Source organism: Poecilia mexicana, unplaced genomic scaffold (genome assembly GCF_051168715.1).
Source record: "Poecilia mexicana isolate PSO_F unplaced genomic scaffold, ASM5116871v1 scaffold_13, whole genome shotgun sequence".
NCBI classification, from domain to species: Eukaryota; Metazoa; Chordata; class Actinopteri; order Cyprinodontiformes; family Poeciliidae; genus Poecilia; species Poecilia mexicana.
Window position 1 is genome coordinate 4,535,298 of NW_028263382.1, and position 22,375 is coordinate 4,557,672.

At 46.8% G+C, this 22,375-nt stretch overlaps 1 protein-coding gene across 6 annotated transcripts; it reads left to right on the plus strand.

The window, feature by feature from the left end:
* Positions 1–1,553: 1,553 nt before the first annotated feature.
* Positions 1,554–21,714, plus strand: LOC106933925 (nesprin-2). Of its 6 annotated transcripts, none has more exons than XM_015013468.2 (12): positions 1,554–1,690; positions 12,079–12,292; positions 13,643–13,793; positions 16,313–16,495; positions 16,662–16,796; positions 16,864–17,058; positions 18,512–18,827; positions 18,946–19,046; positions 19,927–20,142; positions 20,341–20,487; positions 20,739–20,794; positions 20,867–21,714. In XM_015013468.2, exons 2-12 carry the CDS (start codon positions 12,096–12,098, stop codon positions 21,039–21,041), a joined length of 1,872 nt encoding a protein of 623 aa, XP_014868954.2. In that variant the 5' UTR covers positions 1,554–1,690; positions 12,079–12,095; the 3' UTR covers positions 21,042–21,714. The 6 variants fall into 6 exon arrangements, with proteins under 6 accessions (XP_014868954.2, XP_014868956.2, XP_087867624.1 ...); XM_015013470.2 differs by having other exon boundaries at positions 20,870–21,714; XM_088011498.1 differs by having other exon boundaries at positions 16,873–17,058.
* The last annotated feature ends 661 nt before the right edge of the window (positions 21,715–22,375 follow it).

Genomic DNA, 22,375 nt, shown 5'->3' on the forward strand with positions numbered 1-22,375 from the left:
TATGCTACGTCAAAGCTGTGCTACAGTAAAGCTATGCTACATTAAAGCTATGCTACAGTAAAGCTATGCTACATTAAAGCTGTGCTACATTAAAGCTGTGCTACAGTAAAGCTGTGCTACAGTAAAGCTGTGCTATAGTAAAGCTGTGCTATAGTAAAGCTGTGCTACAGTAAAACTATGCTACAGTAAAGCTCTTCTACATCAAAGCTGTGCTACATCAAAGCTGTGCTATAGTAAAGCTGTGCTACAGTAAAGCTATGCTACATTAAAGCTATGCTACAGTAAAGCTCTGCTACATCAAAGCTGTGCTATAGTAAAGCTGTGCTACAGTAAAGCTATGCTACATTAAAGCTATGCTACAGTAAAGCTCTGCTACATCAAAGCTGTGCTATAGTAAAGCTGTGCTACAGTAAAGCTATGCTACATTAAAGCTGTGCTACAGTAAAGCTGTGCTACAGTAAAGCTATGCTACATTAAAGCTATTCTACAGTAAAACTATGCTACATTAAAGCTGTGCTACAGTAAAGCTATGCTACATTAAAGCTGTGCTACAGTAAAGCTATGCTACATTAAAGCTATTCTACAGTAAAGCTATGCTACATCAAAGCTGTGCTACAGTAAAGCTATGCTACATCAAAACTATGCTATAGTAAAGCTATGCTACGTCAAAGCTGTGCTACAGTAAAGCTATGCTACATTAAAGCTATTCTACAGTAAAGATGTGCTACATCAAAGCTATGCTACAGTAAAGCTATGCTACATCAAAGCTGTGCTACAGTAAAGCTATGCTACATCAAAGCTATGCTATAGTAAAGCTATGCTACGTCAAAGCTGTGCTACAGTAAAGCTATGCTACATCAAAGCTATGCTATAGTAAATCTATGCTACGTCAAAGCTGTGCTACAGTAAAGCTTCATGTTTCTGGGCGCCGCCATGTTGGAATCCTGACCTTCTACTGGACACCGTTTCCTTGGCTGTGATGTCACACCTGGCTGTGATGTCACACCTGGCTGTGATGTCAGACCTGGCTCAGCGTCCCCAGGTAAGTGGAACACACCTCAGCCTCCGCAGCTCCGTGTTTGCTGAAGGTTTATGATTAACTCTGAGGTAATAATGATGCATTATGGGTACGAGCCAACAGAACCGCTTGACCCTGAGATCACATATTAATGTGTTCCTGTTTGCTCTCCTGGACTTCCTGTTTAGAGCTCAACAGCTTCAGGCCGCGTTCCATTTAAAACCGAACGCAAAAATACAAAGTCACAGAATAATTGAGACAGGAGCAAACGTTACATTTTGCTGAGAGCCATCACTAAATCAGCAATAATCATCTAATATATTGATCAAAGTTCATGTTATTACCGATCCGATGTGACCATTGAGGTTTATGGCCTTGATTTGAAGGATCTCAGGGTTTGTCCCTGGTCCAGGGAAGTTTTTCCAGATCTGTGTTACATAGAAGCTGAATGCTGCTTGGCTGTGGATCAGAAACGGGACGCGACCGCAGCAGCTCCGTGATGCAGGTGAGCTGCAGCAGGTGTGTGCGTCAGGGGGCGGGGCTTGTGGTCTACCTGGGACAGGTAGCCTCAGGTTTCCTGCATCTCTGTTCTTTCTGCTGTTCGGTTCGGATGGTTCTATTCAGCTGAGATCTTCAGACGGACCGGCTTCCCGCTGTCAGCTCAACCAGCAGGTAAACTCTGATGAGGTCACTTCCGCCTCCTCCTCACCTGTTCGGCTCACAGTTTGGACCTTTGGACGCTCCGAACCTGCTGCTTGGATCCGTGAAACTGCGCATTTAATCCGCGCAGCTCAGGAACCGGTTTCGGTCTGCGCGTGCAAGCGCCAGGTCTGACTCATATATGCGCGCGTGCACGCGGTCATTCATGGACAGAGGATCCAGTGTTTGAGACAGAAACAGGAGACACGCGGTGTGAGCTGCTCTCCTGTAGGAACACATCATCATCATCTTCATCTTCATCTGTTTGGCCTGAATAAAGTCAGTTAAACTGTAATAAACAACTTTCTCAGCTGCACAAAAAGTTCTGCAGATTAAAAACTGGCAGAAATGATCAAATATTGCAAAACAATCACATAAAAAAATAATTATAGGAAAAGAGGAAAAACATGACTTTTTTTTTAACTAACCCAAGTGACAAAAAGCCATAAATATGAAAGGAGTGGAAGATGAAAATGTTGGTGATGAGATTTATGATGAGAGGAAAACTGAGCAGACATTTTTCTGACAAACTGTAATAAATTTGAATATGAATAGAATGGACCAGAGTTAGCTGAAAATCGGTTCTGGTTCTGGACCGTTTGGACTCTTAAGAAGGTTCTGAGCAGATTCTGAATGATCTGATGTGAAGCGGATCAGAACCAAGGCTGGTACCGTCCACTAGCAGAACCCAGCTGGAGACAAGAACAAGAACCATGACCCAGTGACGGTTTCCAGCAGGAACAGATGACCTTCAGGAGGGTCAAAAGGTCAAACCGGAGAACAGAGACAGCAGAGGACGGTTTGGACTCCATGCAGAACCAGAACCTGGTGCTGGTTGTGAAGCTCGGTAGTGGCAGTGTCATGGTTTGGGAATCAGAAGATGGTCACCAATTGAGCCTAAAGTGGAGAGAAGTTCCTGGAATGGCCTAGTCAAAGCCCAGCCTTCTGCAGGTTTACTAGACTTTTCTGTTTCTGCTGCTGGGAGCCGTTTATTCTGGTGGTTTATCAGATTTTATTGATGATATTTATAAACATGTTGGCTTTGAATTAAGGATTCAGTTCTACAGTGTAAAACTGCTCCTATCTGGATGCAGGGTTTAACCCCTCACCTGGTTGCCATGGCAGCAGCTCATCATTGCTTCAGACTCAAACTTGGAAAACTCAGATTTAAAGAAGTTCTGGTTGTTATTAAAATAAATGAACATAATTCAGGGGCTGCTCACTCAGGAGTGTGTCTGTAGCCTGGTGATGGTGGAAACGGTTCTTTAACGGTTTTAGTTACACATAAAATAAATAGTTATTTCCAAAACCAGTCAGTTAGCTTTAGCAAAGATGGTTAGCTAAACCTGTTAGCTTTAGCACAGATGGTTGCTGATGAAAAGTAAAAGTGGTTAGCTAACAATATCATAAATAATGTCTGAGTTCCTCTTTTAATACTTTAGGCATTAAGAAGGTCGTTGTTTTATGAAACTTTTTGGTTTTTAAAAGTCATAGTTTAAGGCTTTATTCATGAGGTGGTTCCATCAGATTCTGCGTCGCGCTGAGGTTTCATCTCCGTTAGCTCCTGAGGTTCTTTCCAGATCTACTCTGTTCTCTGCAGCCTCCTGCTTCCTGCTTCCTGCTTCACTGGTTTAAAACTGATCTGGGTCATCAGATCAGGATCTGTTCAAGACTTCCTGACTTCTTTCACGTTCCACTAAGCGTCAATAATTACCTCTGGTATTGTTGTTCAGGTTCGGACTGAAATAATGTTGGGCTGTTTGATTTTAAAGCTTTTTAAGGCTCCGTAGTGAGAACTTTGGCCGGCTCACATTTCACCATGGCAGGTTGTGCTGATTCTTTCTGTTATGATGTAAACGCGGCTCAGCTTGCAGCGAGGGAGCCTTCCTGCTGGTTCCTGCTGTATTTTCACTCTAATGGCTGCCTTTGTGTCGCTGCTGAATAGATTTCAATCTTCAGTTTACTTTGCTTCCGTCTGGTTTGACTCGTTCCTTTATGAATATGAAGCATTAATCCTCCCAGCACAGCAGGGTGGAAAAGTTTACATCATTATAGATTCATTTTAAGTGTCATTTCTTTTATCTTTAACACAAAAAGTCCAGATATTACACAACAATACGAACCAATTCAATGTTTGGCTTTTTCTCAGCTGAGTTTTTATTGGCCTGAAGTTTCAAAATGAGTCAAATACTGGACTAACATTAAAATGTCAAAACTAGAGGTGGGACTCGATTAAAATGTTTAATGTTCATTTCAAGGTTTGCAATTAATTATTTCATGTTTTAACCAAACTATAGAAACAAAATAAGCAACATTTTCAAATCAAATTTTTCTGCGACATTATTGAATAAATAAAATATATTTCTTTAATCTTCAGGTTCTTCATCAGATTGGAACAAAGTTAATCTTTCCAGAGTTTCTCTGATCATTCATGAAGCCTCTTTGGAAATGTGGATGCTAACATTAGCAGCTACATGTTAGCATTGATATGTTATTTTAGGCAAGCAGAGCTTCTGCTAGGCTAACTGCTTCTAGCACAACTTGAACACAAAAACAGTTTTTTTCCCATCAGATCGTTTTGAAGCAGAAATTAAAGCAGCTTCATGCTGCTGTCAGCGGATGAAGCTGTGCGTCAGATTTACTGCTGTACCAGAAACAAACCAATAGAAAAGTTCCAGGAAACTGAGCTGCATAAATTAGCCTCCAGTTGGTGGTTTGATTCCCTCTAAGTTTTTGTTTGGTTGCTTTTGTCTTGGATGTTAAATAAAAGGTGAATTCAGATGTTCAGGTGAAGGTGAAGCTGACTGAAATGATACAGATAGCGTCTCAGTGTCAGAAATTTAAAGGCTGATTCTGTAAAACTGTAAAAACCTTCCTGAGTCTGTCTCAGTTTACCCTCCCAGCACTGACATCATCTCATGTCTCATAGAAGGACAGAGACACTTTTGTTCTCCATCTCACTGCTTTTGTTCAGGGAAGACAAAAGACCAACACTGGGGGGCAAATGAGGAAGAAGAGGATGAAGAGGAGGAGGAGGAAGATGATAGTGAGGAGAAGGACAGACGATAACTTTTAGCTTGCTAAAGCTGAGCTAAAAATGTTTGGAATAGCAGAGGAGCCTCTGCTGCTTGTAACTAAATGAACGTCAAAATGAAAAATTTTCTTCTTGAAATGTTTCATGACAACCAGAGGAAATTATATTTCATGAATCATTTTTACACTTTAACCTGATGAGTCAGAAAGTCAATTAGATTTAACAAAGATTGACTAGATCTAATTCATTAATTATATTCCAAGCTTCACATTGCAATAGTTAACTGGCTGTTGGTGCTGGTAGCAAAGTCTCCTTTAGCCTGTTGCTAACCGTTGCCATGTTGTTTGCTGGGTCGGCCAATCAGACGCGAGCTGCTGGTCATCAAGGCTTTAGTTGATCTGAACTTCCAGATCAGATCAGATGGGTCCATCGTGGTCCAGATCCTGGCTGGCACCAGATGGGCCCCTTTTCTTTATGGTCCATGGTCTCTGCTTTGGTCTCGGACGTTGTCCGCTCATCCAGCCAGGCTTTACCATGAAGCCGTTAGCCGTCAGTGGTTGGAAACGGTAAAACATCTCTGTGTTTCTGTCGGATGATGTCTGAAAGTTTTCTTCTTTACTCACAGCGGAGCGTTTCTGCATCGCCTGAGTTCACCCTCAAAGCTGCGAGTTTTAGTCGCTCTGTTTCATTTGGTCTGGAGATTTTCCCTGCATGGTGAAACCCGCCAGGGAGGAAATGACGAATCTTTAGGTTCAAAGTGAAATCAAACCCTCAGAGTGTGAAATGCTGTGGAGCTCAGAGAGGAAACGGAATCGAGACGAACAGAAGGCCGGAGACGGAGGACTGGATCAGCAGCTGGAGGGGATACACATGCTCCACGTGCTCCACATGCTCCACGTGCTCCACGTGCTCCACGTGCTCCACGTGTTCACGTGCTCCACGTGTTCACGTGCTCCACGTGTTCCACATGTTCCACATGCTCCACATGTTCCATATGCTCCACATGTTCCACGTGTTCCACGTGCTCCACGTGTTCCACGTGTTCCACATGTCCACATGCTCCACATGTTCCACATGTTCCACGTGCTCCACGTGCTCCACGTGTTCACGTGCTCCACGTGTTCCACGTGCTCCACGTGTTCACGTGTTCCACATGTCCACATGCTCCACATGTTCCACGTGTTCACGTGCTCCACATGTTCACGTGTTCCACGTGTTCCACATGTCCACATGCTCCACGTGCTCCACATGTTCCACGTGCTCCACATGTCCACGTGCTCCACATGTCCACGTGCTCCACATGTTCCACGTGCTCCACATGTTCCACGTGCTCCACATGTTCCACGTGCTCCACATGTTCCACGTGCTCCACATGTTCCACGTGCTCCACATGTTCCACGTGCTCCACATGTTCACGTGTTCCACGTGTTCCACATGTCCACATGCTCCACATGTTCCACGTGCTCCACATGTCCACGTGCTCCACATGTTCCACGTGCTCCACATGTCCACGTGCTCCACATGTCCACGTGCTCCACATGTTCCACGTGCTCCACATGTTCCACGTGCTCCACATGTTCCACGTGCTCCACATGTTCCACGTGCTCCACATGTTCACGTGTTCCACGTGTTCCACATGTCCACATGCTCCACATGTTCCACGTGCTCCACATGTTCCATATGCTCCACATGTTCACGTGTTCCACGTGCTCCACATGTTCCACGTGCTCCACATGTTCCATATGCTCCACATGTCCACGTGCTCCACATGTTCCATATGCTCCACATGTTCACGTGCTCCACATGTTCCATATGCTCCACATGTTCACGTGCTCCACATGTTCCACATGTTCCATATGCTCCACATGTTCACGTGCTCCACATGTTCCACATGTTCCATATGCTCCACATGTTCACGTGTTCCACATGTCCACGTGCTCCACATGTTCCATGTGCTCCACATGTTCCACGTGTTCCACATGTCCACATGCTCCACATGTGAACACGCTGGGACAGGATAACCTCCTGGACATGCAGCCAGGTGGAGCGGATCTAGGCTGGAAATGTTTTAGCTCAGGGGTTTTTCATCCGTCCTTCAATGATAAAGTTTTACTGCAGCAGCAATAAGGAAACGCTGATCCTCCTGTTGGCATGGCAACTGGAAACGAGCCGAGGGTAACTTCTCTGGTTTGGGGTAAAAACTGATCCCGGTTTTGGAAAAATCCTCACACCAAGATTCCCAGCAGAACAAATGAGCAGATAAACGTCGACAGCAGAGCAGACTTTGATGCAGTAAAAGATTTTATTCATTTTAATATCAAGGCAGTTCAAAGTGCTTTACCTCATAAAAACATCAGAATCGTATTGTGCAGTCACTCTGTCTCCAAAACGGATCCAATGCTGAGTAAATCCAACGCGTTTCATTCGGATACCTGAGCTTTTCCATCCGGTAGGACTGAAACACAGAGCTGAACTTTATGACAGTGAAATGCTGTTCGCCTCCTACTCTGAGGTCTGCTGCAGACTGAAACGTCAAGCAGCGTCTGAGGACTTACTTTAACTCTGTCATCGGTAATTAGCAGACCTTTACGACTTTTAGATTCCTTCAAAATTTCTAGACATTACGTTACTAACAGGAGTTTTTTCAATAATGTCACAATGGACAAAAATCACATTGATGTTGATTATTGGCAAAATTTCTATAATAAGACCAGGGGCCTCATGCATAAAACACTGTGCCGTTTTCAAACTAAAACTCAGCGAACGGAAAAATTTAGAAAAATGCGGCGCACAAAAAAATGGGATGCATAAAGTGGCGGCGCACCTTTCCTTTACAAATCCTGATTTGGGGGAAACAGAGCAGCTGCCGATTAATGTAAAATAGTATAAATACCTGGAAGTCTGCTGCCATGTGAAGCAGTAACCATGGCAACGGCCTTGTTTATAGCAGTATGAGTATTTGTAATAATAATTATAATAATTAATATATATTTTATTTCAAAACTGCTTTCAGGGCACAAAATTTCACCTGACAAAAATAAAAATAAGTAAAGCTGTCCGGGTCGGACCTGCTTCAGCAGAGCGCCCGGGTCGGACCTGCTGCAGCAGAGCGCCCGGGTCGGACCTGCTGCAGCAGAGCGCCCGGGTCGGACCTGCTGCAGCAGAGCGCCCGGGTCGGACCTGCTTCAGCAGAGCGTCCGGGTCGGACCTGCTGCAGCAGAGCCTCCGGGTCGGACCTGCTGCAGCAGAGCGCCCGGGTCGGACCTGCTGCAGCAGAGCGCCCGGGTCGGACCTGCTGCAGCAGAGCGCCCGGGTCGGACCTGCTGCAGCAGAGCCCCGGGTCGGACCTGCTGCAGCAGAGCGTCCGGGTCGGACCTGCTGCAGCAGAGCCTCCGGGTCGGACCTGCTTCAGCAGAGCGCCCGGGTCGGACCTGCTTCAGCAGAGCCTCCGGGTCGGACCTGCTGCAGCAGAGCCTCCGGGTCGGACCTGCTGCAGCAGAGCCTGCAGCCGGATTACAGACCAGAGAGGCTCTGAATGTGGACGTTTGCTCTGCAGACAGGAATCAGCAGCAGAAGCTGCATTCACAGAGTAGAGCTGCTTTCTGTCCATCAGGCGCTTTCACAAAGCGGGCGGCTCCACTGGAGGACGGCTGCAGCTGGACCGGTACCGGTACCGCTGGTACCGCTCTAAGTTCTGCTCAGAGCTCCAGGATGAATCTAAACGCTGATGGACCATCAGATGGATCTGATCTGTGATCAATCCTCCATCAGAGCCAAAGCTCCTCAGGTAGCGGCTCACCTGGATCAGCTGCTGATGGACCTGATCGTCTCCTGATCAGAACCGAACCTGGTGGATCCATCTGCTGATCGGCCTGTTTTCTCTCCAGTCAGAATGAAATGAGCCTCAGATGCTTTCAGACGATGAGACAAACTGAGGAAGTTATTATTCACTCAGAGGGAAGTTTTACCTTCATTTAGTTTCTTTATTTTGTGTGAGTGTTAGCTTACTGTCTGAGGATAAATGTGGCTCAGATTAATCGTTTAAACAATAAAATATTAAAATCATAAAAAGCATCTGGTTTGATTCCTGGTCTAATAACTGAATCAGGTATCAGTGGATTTATGTGAGTTTTGACTCTTTATAGTTTATTATTGTTCACAGGAAGTTTGTGTGGCTGCTGCACATTTTCACACCAGGTAAAAAGTGTCTATATTTACGCAAACTTTGACACAAAGTTCATTTTTATACCGACTTGTGCATAAAATATGGCGCTGCACATTTTTTGTGAGCACACAGCTTCATGCCTGAGGCCCCTGATCAGTGTCACTTTTGTTAGAAACTACAGATTTAACTAAGACACATGTTGACTCTTTAGGCGGAGGGACATCTAGTGGTGAACTGGCATTTTGCAGCCAGTTGAACTCCTTTATGCATAACCTTTGACCTTTCAACCAAATTGAATGAAAATCAGGCAAAATATGCAAACTTCAAGGCCAGTTCTTGGTTTGACCACAAACTAATGATTGTGCTAAAGCCCTAAACCAACATGGTGTTTAGCAGCAGCTTCACATTAAACCAGTCAGATTTTACGTTTTTACTAAATGTTTCCTTAAATATCTTAAAACTTTTAAACCTGGCATGTCTGCTGTGACCTGTGAGTTACAAACCAGCAGAGACTGAAGTTTTTCCCTTTGAGGGATCTGCTTTCTGGCAAAGTGCTGTGGCTCTGTCTCCACGGCAACCACTCTGACCATATAAGGCCAAGCAACAAACAACCTGAACAGGAAGTTCTCTGCTTACTGTAACCAGCAGTAACGCAGCAAACAGAGGGCAGAGTAACAGCAGAAGGAGAGCAGAGAGAAGCTGATGCCATCAGGGCTGTGGGGTGGGGCAACAGCAATGGGCAAACTTCTGACCTCTGACCTCTAACCTTAGGTCCAGTCCTCCAAAGCTGCCAACTCTGGAGAAGACTTTAATTGTTCCCATCAATTCAACCCGACTCCAGTTTGTCTGTCTATAAAGTCCAGTTTGGTTGGTGAGGTATGAACGCTAACTGACCTCTGACCTCTGGTCCTCCAAACCTCGGTCTGAGTTCGGTCAAAGTGAACTCTGGTTCAGTTTGAATGTGAACGCCAAGCAGACCAGAGACTCCTCCAAAAGCAGGAAGTGGACTACAGCGCAGGGCATTCTGGGTAAATCCAACCAAAGCTAACATGCTAGCCTAGCGCTAGCAGCAGAAATGGCTCCTGGTCTTTAGCCTAAAGAGAAATCCTCCAACACTAAAATCCTCCATCATGTTTCCATCTGGTGAAGCAGGAAGTTGCTCTCAGTGCCTTCAGAGGTTTTTGTGTCGTTTCCTTCAGTGGTTCTTGGTGCAGCGCCCCCACAGGCCAGGAGGGGAACAGGTTGGTTTGACTCAGCAGAGAGAGAGAACCACAGCAGCTGGAGGTGGAGCAGATGATGGAGTTCTGGTTCCAGTAGAACCGGGTCGACCGGTCCATCCGGTAAATGATCTTTGATGCTTCCCTGCTCCAACATCTGAATTTCCTCCTCAACATGGATTCTCCACCTTAGTGACGATCCTGTTTTGGGATCAGTTCTCAGTGGAAACTTTGTCTCGTTTTGTTTCTGAGTAATCTGAGGAACGCCCCAGTGACCGGCCCAATAAAACATGGAGGACCAGGCCTTGGCCTGTTGGCAGGAAGCGTTTGATTTACGAGTCTCAGCTGAAGGTTGTCAGGCGGACACACACCTCCACACATACTTCATGGAACTGATGGGGATGAAAGTAGACGACTCCAACCCGGAACAAAGACTAAAGTTTAGTGAGATCATCTGATCTGGGAGCACCTTGGAATACTGAAGGATGGTTGGATGGTTGGTTGGATGGTTGGTTGGATGGATGGTTGGTTGGATGGTTGGATGGTTGGTTGGATGGTTGGTTGGATGGATGGTTGGTTGGTTGGATGGATGGTTGGTTGGATGGATGGTTGGTTGGATGGTTGGATGGTTGGTTGGATGGATGGTTGGTTGGATGGTTGGTTGGATGGATGGTTGGTTGGATGGTTGGATGGTTGGTTGGATGGTTGGATGGATGGTTGGATGGATGGTTGGTTGGATGGATGGTTGGTTGGATGGATGGTTGGTTGGTTGGATGGATGGTTGGATGGTTGGATGGTTGGTTGGATGGATGATTGGTTGGTTGGATGGTTGGTTGGATGGTTGGTTGGATGGTTGGTTGGTTGGATGGTTGGTTGGATGGTTGGTTGGATGGATGGTTGGATGGATGGTTGGTTGGATGGTTGGTTGGATGCATGGTTGGTTGGTTGGTTGGTTGGTTGGATGGATGGTTGGTTGGTTGGATGGTTGGTTGGTTGGTTGGATGGATGGTTGGTTGGATGGTTGGTTGGATGCATGGTTGGTTGGTTGGTTGGTTGGATGGATGGTTGGTTGGTTGGATGGTTGGTTGGTTGGTTGGATGGATGGTTGGTTGGTTGGTTGGTTGGTTGGATGGATGGTTGGTTGGTTGGATGGTTGGTTGGTTGGTTGGATGGATGGTTGGTTGGATGGTTGGTTGGTTGGATGGATGGATGGTTGGATGGTTGGTTGGATGGTTGGTTGGCTGGTTGGTTGGTTGGATGGATGGATGGTTGGATGGTTGGTTGGTTGGATGGTTGGATGGTTGGTTGGATGGTTGGTTGGCTGGTTGGTTGGTTGGTTGGATGGATGGATGGTTGGATGGATGGTTGGATGGATGGTTGGTTGGATGGATGGTTGGTTGGTTGGATGGTTGGATGGTCAGATGAAAATGGTCAACATTGTTTAGGTGTTTTTATTTAGATTGTCCGATGGTCCCGTTTTCTGGATGTTCCTGAATGTGCCATGAGAGTGTTGGTAGGGAAGTCTCCTCTGGGTCGGAGCGACCCGTCAGAACCGGCAGGTTGGATCATCTCATGCTGTGCAGCATTTGGACCGGCTGGATTTGGACTTTAGCAGGTTGTTCTTCAGAACCAGAGTGGTTTTCCTTCAGGCTGAATTCAGATTCGAGTTTGGATCCGCCTGCTGTGACATAAAGTTCTGGTTCTGGTCCACCAGTTAATTGCATCAGAATGAGAGATTAGAGTCTGCTGTCACGTTTTAAAGAGGCCCTGCAGAATGTTGTCTTGCTGAAATTGGTTCCACATGTAAACGTTCTGCATGAGTTCTGGATTTGTTTGGTACCGGGCAGAACCGGGTCATTTCAGACCAACTCCTGGACCATCACCTCCAGTACCAGGTACAAACAGTTGGGATGGTGACATGACTTCCTGTAGCATTCTCCATCAGGTGGATCAGAGGATGAAATGATGTCTGGACCGAACCCATCCTCACAGCACCACTCAGACCCACTCTGCTGCTCCGACAACAACGCCGGGCCTGGAGACGAGTCCCTGGAGTCAGAACCGCTGCTGGATCTGAACCAGCAACCCGTCCTCTGCAGCTGGACGAGTCAGGGAGACAGCAGCTGGAGCCAAGATGGAGAACAGCCGAGATACGGGCAGTGAGTCCATTTCTTCACTGATGGTCAGTCAGTCAGTGAGTCAGTCAGTCAGTGAGTCAGTCAGTGAGTCAGTCAGTGAGTCAGTCAGTCAGTGAGTCAGTCAGTGAGTCAGTCAGTCAGTGAGTCAGTGAGTCAGTGAGTCAGTCAGTCAGTGAGTCAGTCAGTGAGTCAGTCAGTAAGTGAGTCAGTCAGTCAGTGAGTCAGTCAGTCAGTGAGTCAGTCAGTCAGTGAGTCAGTCAGTGAGTCAGTCAGTCAGTGAGTCAGTCAGTGAGTCAGTCAGTGAGTCAGTCAGTGAGTCAGTCAGTGAGTCAGTCAGTCAGTGAGTCAGTCAGTGAGTCAGTCAGTCAGTGAGTCAGTCAGTGAGTCAGTCAGTGAGTCAGTCAGTCAGTGAGTCAGTCAGTGAGTCAGTCAGTCAGTGAGTCAGTCAGTCAGTGAGTCAGTCAGTGAGTCAGTCAGTCAGTCAGTGAGTCAGTCAGTGAGTCAGTCAGTAAGTGAGTCAGTCAGTCAGTGAGTCAGTCAGTCAGTGAGTCAGTCAGTCAGTGAGTCAGTCATTGAGTCAGTCATTGAGTCAGTCAGTCAGTGAGTCAGTCAGTGAGTCAGTCAGTCAGTCAGTGAGTCAGTCAGTCAGTGAGTCAGTCAGTCATTGAGTCAGTCATTGAGTCAGTCAGTCAGTGAGTCAGTCATTGAGTCAGTCAGTGAGTCAGTCAGTCATTGAGTCAGTCAGTGAGTCAGTCAGTCAGTCATTGAGTCAGTCAGTCAGTCAGTGAGTCAGTCAGTCAGTCAGTCAGTCAGTCATTGAGTCAGTCAGTCAGTCAGTGAGTCAGTCAGTCAGTCAGTCAGTGAGTCAGTCAGTGAGTCAGTCAGTCACGTTTCAGTAATAAAGCAGTTCAAAGTGTTTACATCATAAAAACGCAAACATTCAAACTCATAGAATCAACAACTGGGAAAAGCAGGAAACATTTTGCCATCGTTACACATCAAAATGTTGATCAATGTTCCAGTTATTATTAATCAAAACAACTCTAACCAGCTGGTGTTTAGTGTAAATTGAAAGAAACTCAGTGTTTTGCCTGTTTTGCCGTTTTCTGGAAGTTTGTAGTTTATGAATGAATGCTGATGCCTCAACGATCTCCTGCAGTAAAGCACAAACATATTCCTTCTGAGTTGCTGGTTGCCTTGATTCATTGAAGAGAAACAAATTGTCTTTGGTAAATGTGAAAATCTGCACAAAGACAAATGCGCTTCTTAACGCTGAGAAGCGTTAGGAATTCATTTCTGAACTACGGAGCCCCACGGTTACTCTCAGAATATTTACAGTGTTTGGGTTTTCTTTGCCACTCCTTCCTGCAGGTTGGACAGGAAGTGGGTCCTCTGGCACGAGTTCATGCAGGAACACACCCACCTGGATGCCTGGCTGCGATTGGCTGAGCAGGCCATTAACAGCTTGAGCCCCGCCCACCTCACCTACAGCGCCTCCAAGGAGGAGCTGAGGAAGTTCCAGGTACTGCAGTGGGACAAAGTTGCTGAAAGGTCCTGATTTCTCCTGATTTTAGAAATTATTCTGATGGAGTGACAAACTATTATGTTTTCATTGAAAAAAATGGTTCAAATGAATTATTAAATATAAATCTAACATACATCGACATGGCGAGCAGTGGAGCTGCTGCTTTATGCTGATGACTTTGTGCCATATGTTCAGGGGCACCGCCAGGAATCTTGGGCCCCCTGACAAAAAATTAGATTGGGCCCCCCCGCGAAGCTGCTGTTACAATTTTTTGACCCATAAAAAGTGTCACAATTTTAAAGGCTTCCAATTGCCTTGCTTTATTTGGCCCAATACTGATAACTAGCACAATATTTACTGCTCATGAATTTAACATCCAACAGTCCACATCAGGTATGCAAGTAGGTTGTTTACATTTTTCTATTAGTTTTAGATACTGAAATGTCTCTACCAACAAGCAACCATCAAAAGCAACATGCAAAATACACATAAAACAATCCAGACTTCTCAAAATGTTATGTAGTTGCATTTTATTCAAGCTGCAGTACATAACTTTAATAAAAATATGTTTTCTCCATATTTGTTAAAGCTGTCACCATGTTGTAGCAGTTTGTTATGAGACAGATAATCTGTGAAAACAATCAATCTCCTCCATCTGCTTCCTGAATTACTATTACTGGTTAAAGTAATGAACCGTTCTGACCAAAACAACCAATCAGAACCAGGAGGAGGGTCTTAGCGCTGTCAATCATCCTCATTCACTCTCTGCTAAATGTGCTAATGGGGGAGAAACAACTTATTACAAGAAACTGTTTATCTGCCATCATTGGTAGCTATGCTAACTGAACTGAGCATTTACAACAGGCTATGCTAGTGGCAGAATAGCACAGAGCAAGGGGAGGAAGGATGAGCAGCAACATGAGATTGTGATTGACAGCACTAAAACTCTCCTGCCTCTGATTGGTTGTTTCTAGCACTGAGAGAAAGCAGAGGAAATAGATTTTCACAGTTTACCTCTCATACCAAACTGTCACAACATAATGACAGTTTTAAAATATTTTTTTTTATAAAAGTTACATACTGCAGCTTTAATTTCACTCAGGAGAGAACAGGTCAGGAGGGACGTGGGTTAGAGCTGCTGCTGACTGACTCGTCTGTTGTTAAGTGGTAAAAGGTACAAGGGACAAGTTAAATATATGAATATGTTGGTAATTTGTTTCCTTAACTCAGTGTTTCCCAAACATTTTCTTCGGCACCCCCCTATGGATTACAAATGGCTGTCTGGTTGAAACCAGCTTGTGCAGGGGGGTGGGGGGCATCGACTTTTTGGGGGCAAAATGAATGTACGTAGCTGAAAATAGACACCAACATCGGTAGCCTACAAGGTACTTGTTAAGCTTAAGGTTCTGTATTGATATTAGCTAGTCATCTTTTAGCTAACATTAGCTAGTCATCTTTTAGCTAACATTAGCTAGTCATCTTTTAGCTAACATTAGCTAGTCATCTTTTAGCTAACATTAGCTAGTCATCTTTTAGCTAACATTAGCTAGTCATCTTTTAGCTAACATTACCTGCATCCAGCAGCTTCACTCAACTCAGTCGGTTAGTTTGGAGGGAAAAACTGTGAAAAGTTCTTTGCGTTTTGCTGGTTTGCTGCCGTGATTCTAACACAAACCTACGTAGCTCCGCCCAGCAGCAGCAGGTCTCCTTCACAGGTGGAAACCCAGCGCGAGCGTCGTAGCGCTCATGTTGCGTTTAAAGGCGGCTCGGAAAAACAGGTTACAACATGTTAACAACGGATTAAACAGTTTTAACTGCTGATAAAAGTGACAGAGGACACAGATATGGGAAGTGAGGAAGCCTCTACTGTATCAAACTGACAGGAATAACAGAGAGTTGGTCATTCTAAGGTAAAAACCCAGCGCATACAGTGTTCATGTTTTGTTTTGTTTTTTCATCCAGACGGCTTCCCGCGCCCCCCTGCAATGACACGGCGCCCCCCCTAGGGGGCGAGCCCCACAGTTTGGGAACCTCTGTCTTAACTCATTTAATGCTAGTGAAATGGAGGCAAACAGTAGTCTGTAGCTAAGCTAACTGTGCTAAATGGTTGATAATCTCACACAGTCTACCCACCTCTTGGAGAAAAACTGGGTTATAAATTCACACTGGTCTTTTTCTCTCTTATCTCTCTTAGCAGCATAGTAACTGCCACAGTCGTTCTTGTTTCCTACTGTCTGCTGCTGAAAACGTCACCGTCAAGCAGGAACGAACCATTTCATGCAGGGGGGTTGGGGGGGTTCAGGGCAAATATGGATGTGTGTTTTTTGGTCTTGGAGAGGGAACATAAAAGTTTTACTGCTAAAAACAATCTTTGAAAATACAATATGATTAATTTTGTAATTGACAGGACCTCAATATTTTTTAATTTTTATGAACTAAAAATAAATAAATTGTGGAGGGCCCCCTGTCGGTCAGGGGCCCCTAGAATTGTCATCACTTTTACCCCTATGACTCAGAGGCTGCGGAGAGAGGCGGGATCCCAGCTGATCCGGTTGGACGGCCTGACCCGGAGGAACCGGATCCTTCCTCGGCTCTTCCAGGGCGCCGTCCAGGTTCGGCTGCTGGGGGCGGCACGGGAATGTGGGCGGCGATGGGACGAAGTGGACGCCAAACTGGAAACCATTACAGGACGACTGCAGGTCAGACTGAACTCTGACCAAAACCAGAACCAAACCACCTGGGTTCAGTAATAAATGATTTATTACTGAATAAAATAATAGAATTAATATCAAAGGAAAGCTGGAGGTTTTTTCAGATAGTTTTTGTGTTAAATGAGTTTTTTAGTGTTTTTATCTCTGTCTTCAGCTCTGTGTCTCAGAGTGGGAGGAGTTTGAAGCAGAGAGGGAGGAGCTTGCGCTCTGGTTGGCAGACATGGACGCTCGCCTCACAGAAATCGATCACATGACAGGAAGTAACTGTGAGAAGCTGAGAGAGCTCCAGGTGAGTTCCCGATGGCCCAGAGCATCACAGTAACACAACGGTCGGAGCATCATGACCTCTCCATCAGTCCTTCCAGCAGGTGCTGTGCGAGAACTCGGGTCGGGTCAACGACCTACTGCGGCGCGGCGAGGAGCTGATCCAGCGCCGTGAGCCGGCCGACGCTCGACGCGTGGAGAGCTACCTGCTGGAGCTGCTGCGCCGCTGCAGCCACGTCTACGACAACATCGCCCGCACGCACACCCGGCTGCTCAGCACCATGCTGGTAACCATGGAGACACTGAAACTGGGCCCAGGTTCTGGACTCTCAGGTTCTGGGTCTGGAGAGAATCCAAACTGGGACCAGTTCAGTTGACATTAAGTTGTTTGTTGGAAATTTTTGATGCGAAGGGGTGGCAGGATATGCCAGTGTGTATGTATAAAAAAAATTCCCTTCTCGCCCTCCGTGGGTGGTTTCTCTCTCTCTCTCTCTTTCATCCTCTGAGCTCGGGTCCTCTACCAGAGGCCTGGGAGCTTCAGGTTCTCCTCCAGTATCTTGGCTGTGCCTAGAACTGCACATTTCTGGACTGAGATGTCTGATGTTGTTCCTGGGATCTGTTTGAGCCACTGCTCCAGTTTGGGGGTGACTGCCCCGAGGGCCCCGATGACCACAGGCACCACTGTGGTCTTCACCTTCCAGGCCTTCTCCAGTTCCTCTCTGAGGCCCTGGTATTTCTCCAGTTGCTCCTTTTTCCTGATGTTGTGGTCACTTGGTATTGCTACATCCACCACAACGGCTTTCCTCTGTTCTTTATCCACCACCACAATGTCCGGTTGGTTCTCCATTACCATCTTGTCTGTCTGGATCTGGAAGTCCCACAGGATCTTAGCTCGGTCATTCTCCACCACCTTTGGGGGTGTCCCCCACTTTGACCTCGGGGATTCCAGTCCATATTCTGCACAGATGTTTGTGTACACCAGTGTTTCCCAAACATTTTCTGCGCCCCCCCTGTGGATTACAAATGGCTGTCTGGTTGAAACTACGCGTGTGACGGGGGAGGGGGGGCTTCGACTTTTCTGGGGGCAAAATGAATCGTAGCTGAAAATAGAGGCAGCGGGGGTTGATTAGCTGATTTAAACAGCTGCTCTACTGATGACGTGGTGGCGGGTTGACCTGTTTAATGCTAACGGAACCAAAACACACCGAACTGCGCAGCACATGCTAAGGCTATCAAAGCGGGCTAACCACAGTTAGGCTAGCATAACTGACCCACTGCTCACTTGTTCAATGTTTTCTCTAAATTAAAACTTTTTCCTCACCTGTGAAATGTGAAACTCTTGAACCTTGTTATCTATGGCTGTCATGGGGTTGAATTAACTGCTAAACACTTCGTCCATTTTTCAGATTCTTTGCGTGATTGTAGTATTTTCTTGACCAAAGGACAGCAATGGCGCACGTCATGTCCGGTCCAGTAATATATATCCATCCATATCAACGCTGCTGCCCGCTACTCAGGTGTCAGGTTACATTAAGGTGCATTCAATGTTATCGGAAAAAAGATTTTCCATAACTAGTTATTGAATTCATAGTCGCCAGCTGGGGTGGCAAGGCTAGGCTCTCATTTGCCACCCCAGTAGATCTGGCCCTGCTTCCTTTGTATTTCTTGGAGAAAAGAGGGCGGGGCAGACATGTCCAAACAGAAAGATGAAGATTCATCCTCATCCTCTTCCTCCTGCAGGTGTTCGAGGGTGACACGGTTCTGACCCGGCCTGCAGATTCTGGCTATCCTTCAGAGTCTGTCCTCCAGTCGGACCTGGACCCATCCTCGGTTCCGACCCCTCTCAGAAGTGAACCTTCAGAAAACCACCAGCTCTTTCCTTCAGATTTCAGACAGTCCATGAACGCAGCACCGACCGGGCTCGCCCATCGACCTCCGACACCTCCGTCATCGCCTACCCATGAGCACCTGGGGCTGGAGTGGGACCCTTCGGTAGACATCGGCCGCTCACTCTCTCACGACGATGCAGACTCTTCCTACTTCAGCGTCTGTACAGGTACTGACCCGACCCAGTTCCTCTCCAGTTCAGAACCCGTGATCCAACATGGCTGCCTCGATCTGAGGTTCTGACCTGAGGATGATGAAGGTCAGCTTCAGGACGCTCCTCTCTGCAGGTCTGTGCCAACCAGATGAGACCAAGAGGTGGAGCTACCTGAGCTCCTTCGACTCCCGCTCTGACATCAGTGCTGACATCACAAACCAGGAAGCAGCTCTGGTGAGTCACATGACCTCAATCGCAGAATCGGCCGGCTCAGGTTGGGGTCCGGGTCCGATCCTGGTCCGGGTCTGATCCTGGTCTGTGTCAGATCCAGGTCCAGGTCCAGGTCCAGGTCTGGTCCTGGTCTGGGTCAGATCCAGGTCCAGGTCCAGGTCTGGTCCTGGTCTGGGTCAGATCCAGGTCCAGGTCCAGGTCCAGGTCTGGTCCTGGTCTGGGTCAGATCCAGATCCAGGTCCAGGTCCAGGTCTGGTCTGGTCCTCAGAGTTGTCACCAGGTCTCCATTAGAAACTTGTTCACTCTGTCCCCTTAACATATTTGGACTCCAGAATCCAAATCAGTCCGACATCAAACCTTCAGTAAGAAACGCTCCAGGCTCCTCATGCCCACTGGGATGCATGGTGGAGGACCTGTGATGCTGTGGGTCTCTCTCCTAAGAAGCCAGATGCAATGACTGGAAACATGAACTGTTTGAAAACCAGAAGACTGGATGCAGAAATCTGGATTCTGGTAGAAAACTGCAGATGGATCTTTAGTCTCTTGGACTTCATGTCACATCAACCCAGAACTGTTTAAACCTTCTAGCGCAGTGGCCCCAGCGGTCCTGGAGGCCCGACATCCTGCGTGTTTTAGTTCTCTCCTGGTTTAACGCTGCTGGATCCAATGATGGCTCATTAGAAGAACACTGACCTGCTGAGGAAGAAGTTACCACCAGCAGGGAGAGAACTGAAACATGCAGGATGCCGGAACCCACTGTGGGCACCACTGGTCCTACAACTGACCACTGGTCCTACAACTGACCACTGGTCCTACAAACTGACCACTGGTCCTACAAACTGACCAAGCACATAACCATCTGACCAAAGTTACTTTTCCACAGGAATGGACGGACCAAACAGAACCAGGTCTGTTCTCACCGGTCACCATCAGACAGGAAGAGGACCAATGGGCCACCTCCAGTCCTAAAGCAGATCTCAACAAGCCAGTGAGGTTTGACGGAGGGCGGGTCAAGGCGTGGCTGAGGGTCCAAAGCTCCACCGCTGCAGAAATAATGACTTCCTGTTCCAGGGCGGTGCAGACGGACAGAGATGGGAAGGTGGGCTCGCTGACTGGAAGAGTTTTAGAGCAGGTTCTGAAGGTTCTGGTTCTGTTTCTGGTTCTAGATGAACCTTGGTGCTTTAGAGCTGGTTCAGCCAGAGATTAAATAATAATCCCTCAGTTTCATAGGCTGAAATCTGACCAATCAGAGCCCTCAATCCTCCCCTCGTGATTCTGATTGGATCTGTGTTTTCAGGACCCGCTCCATAGTGATGTTCTGACTCAGCAGGATCTTCATTTCGACAGCTGGCGTCGTCATGACGACAGACAGCATCCTATTCCTGTGCCCTCCTCCAGGGAACCAGCAGGAGCTGTGATTGGTTACCTGCAGTCAGCTCTACAGGTGAGTCCAGCAGGTTACAGGCAAAGATGTTCTGGTGGTGCTGCGGTTGAGCACAACCTACATGTGGAGGCCTCAGTCCTCAGCGTGACCGTCACAGGTTCGATTCCCGCCCTGGTGACCTCAGCCTTCTCTCATTACCCTCTGTCAAATAAAGGCCATTAGAGCCAATAAAACCTTACAGAAAAAGAGATGTTCGCTGTCAAGAGGCGTCACTCCTCCAGAATTCTGATGATCTGCTTCCTGTTGATCAGGAGGAAGAGGAGTCGTCTTGCTGTGATGAAGAGGAGCAGCTTCTCTCTGAGCCCAGGTGAGTATTCAGGTGTTCCAGAACCAGAACTTGATCCAGTTCCTGTTCTGCTCACACCCATTCCTCCCACAGTAGACCTTCCTCCTCCTCTTCATCAGCACTCCTCTTCCTCCTCCTGGCTGCTGCTCTCGTCCTGCTGGCTGGCCTCATCCTGGTTGCCATGGAGCCTCCCTGTCACCGTAGCAACAGGATGCCACGCTCCCTCCATCTGACACTGAGCTATGTCAACGGGCCGCCGCCCACCTGAAGCAGGTCAAAGGTCAACCCTCAGGGTCTCCCGCCCTTTCAGAACCAAACCCCAATCTCCTGAAGCCACTGCTGATCCAATCCGGTTTGATCCTGTCCAGTCCGACTCTTCCAAGAGACTGGCAGGGTTTCTCCTAACTTGGCAGCAGGAAGCGTTGGTCCCACATCCTGGATCTACTGGTTCTGGAGGTTCTGCATGATGAACCGGGTCTAGGCTCCTTAACTTCAGAATCGGACCATGAACAGAATGTGTTCGTTTGGATCTCTTGGTTCTGATCCAAGCTTGTGGAAAGCTTCCTGGAATCTGCATGATGAATTCCAGGATGTTTTCCCTCCAGCGAGTTTTCCGGCCGTCCCTTCTGCCTTGCTCTGAGTGTCTTTTTCAATATTTCTTGTTTGATGGTTTTTTTGTTCCAGGTTTGAATTTTTAAAATATTTTAAATTATTTTTAAAAAAAATTTAAAATAATTTTTAAAAAATTACTTTAGATGTCTATTATGTCTAGATTTCAGGAAGATTATCTGGGATTTTCAGGAATTCACACATGAATGTGGCTCTGCCATGTGGAACATTTCACTTTTTATATTTTGTTTCTATAAATTAAGAAAAATCATCTGGACTGTAGAAAAAAATTCTGTTTTTTGTAAAAGAATAAAATGAATAAAAGTTGTGAATTTGCTCCAGTTTTCACCTTGATAAAAAGATGGAATGTTTCCAGTATGATGAATGGCAGCGGTTCTGTTTGGACCCGACCACCCCGCCCTCAGCGGTTCTGTTTGATGGCCGGATCCGAATGGTCCGGTGATCCATGAAGATCCATCGGCTCCGGCTGCAGGGAGGATGGTTTAATGTGAGCAGAGAAAAGATTCCAGGGGATTTTAGATCACAGTTCAATCCCACACTGGAAAAATCCAGTTTCCACATTTAAGCGCTTCATGAGCTGCCTGGAAACACCTGGAAGTACCTGGAGAGGCCTGGAAGTTCTTAGCCTTGAGCGGGTTGGGCTCCAGGTGGTTCTGCCCAGCGAACCGGCTGCAGGTTCATTTTAAATCAATTGAGGAAGAAACCAGAATTTCATGTTTTCTGATCGACTGAAGGAAAATAAAACCTGCAGCTTCCAAACGTGCGGACATGTTGTGTCCATAGAACATGTTGGACCAGAACCAGCAGATTCCAGGAACATTCCAGAAGCGTTCCAGCTCCTCCGGCTCCAGGAATGTCAGGCCTGTCCTCTGTCAGAGGAACACTGGAAGCTTTGTTCGGTTCTGCTGAGACTCGGGAGGAGCTGCTGGTTGAAAACCGGCTGGGTCAAAATGGAGTCTGTGCTACGTCATA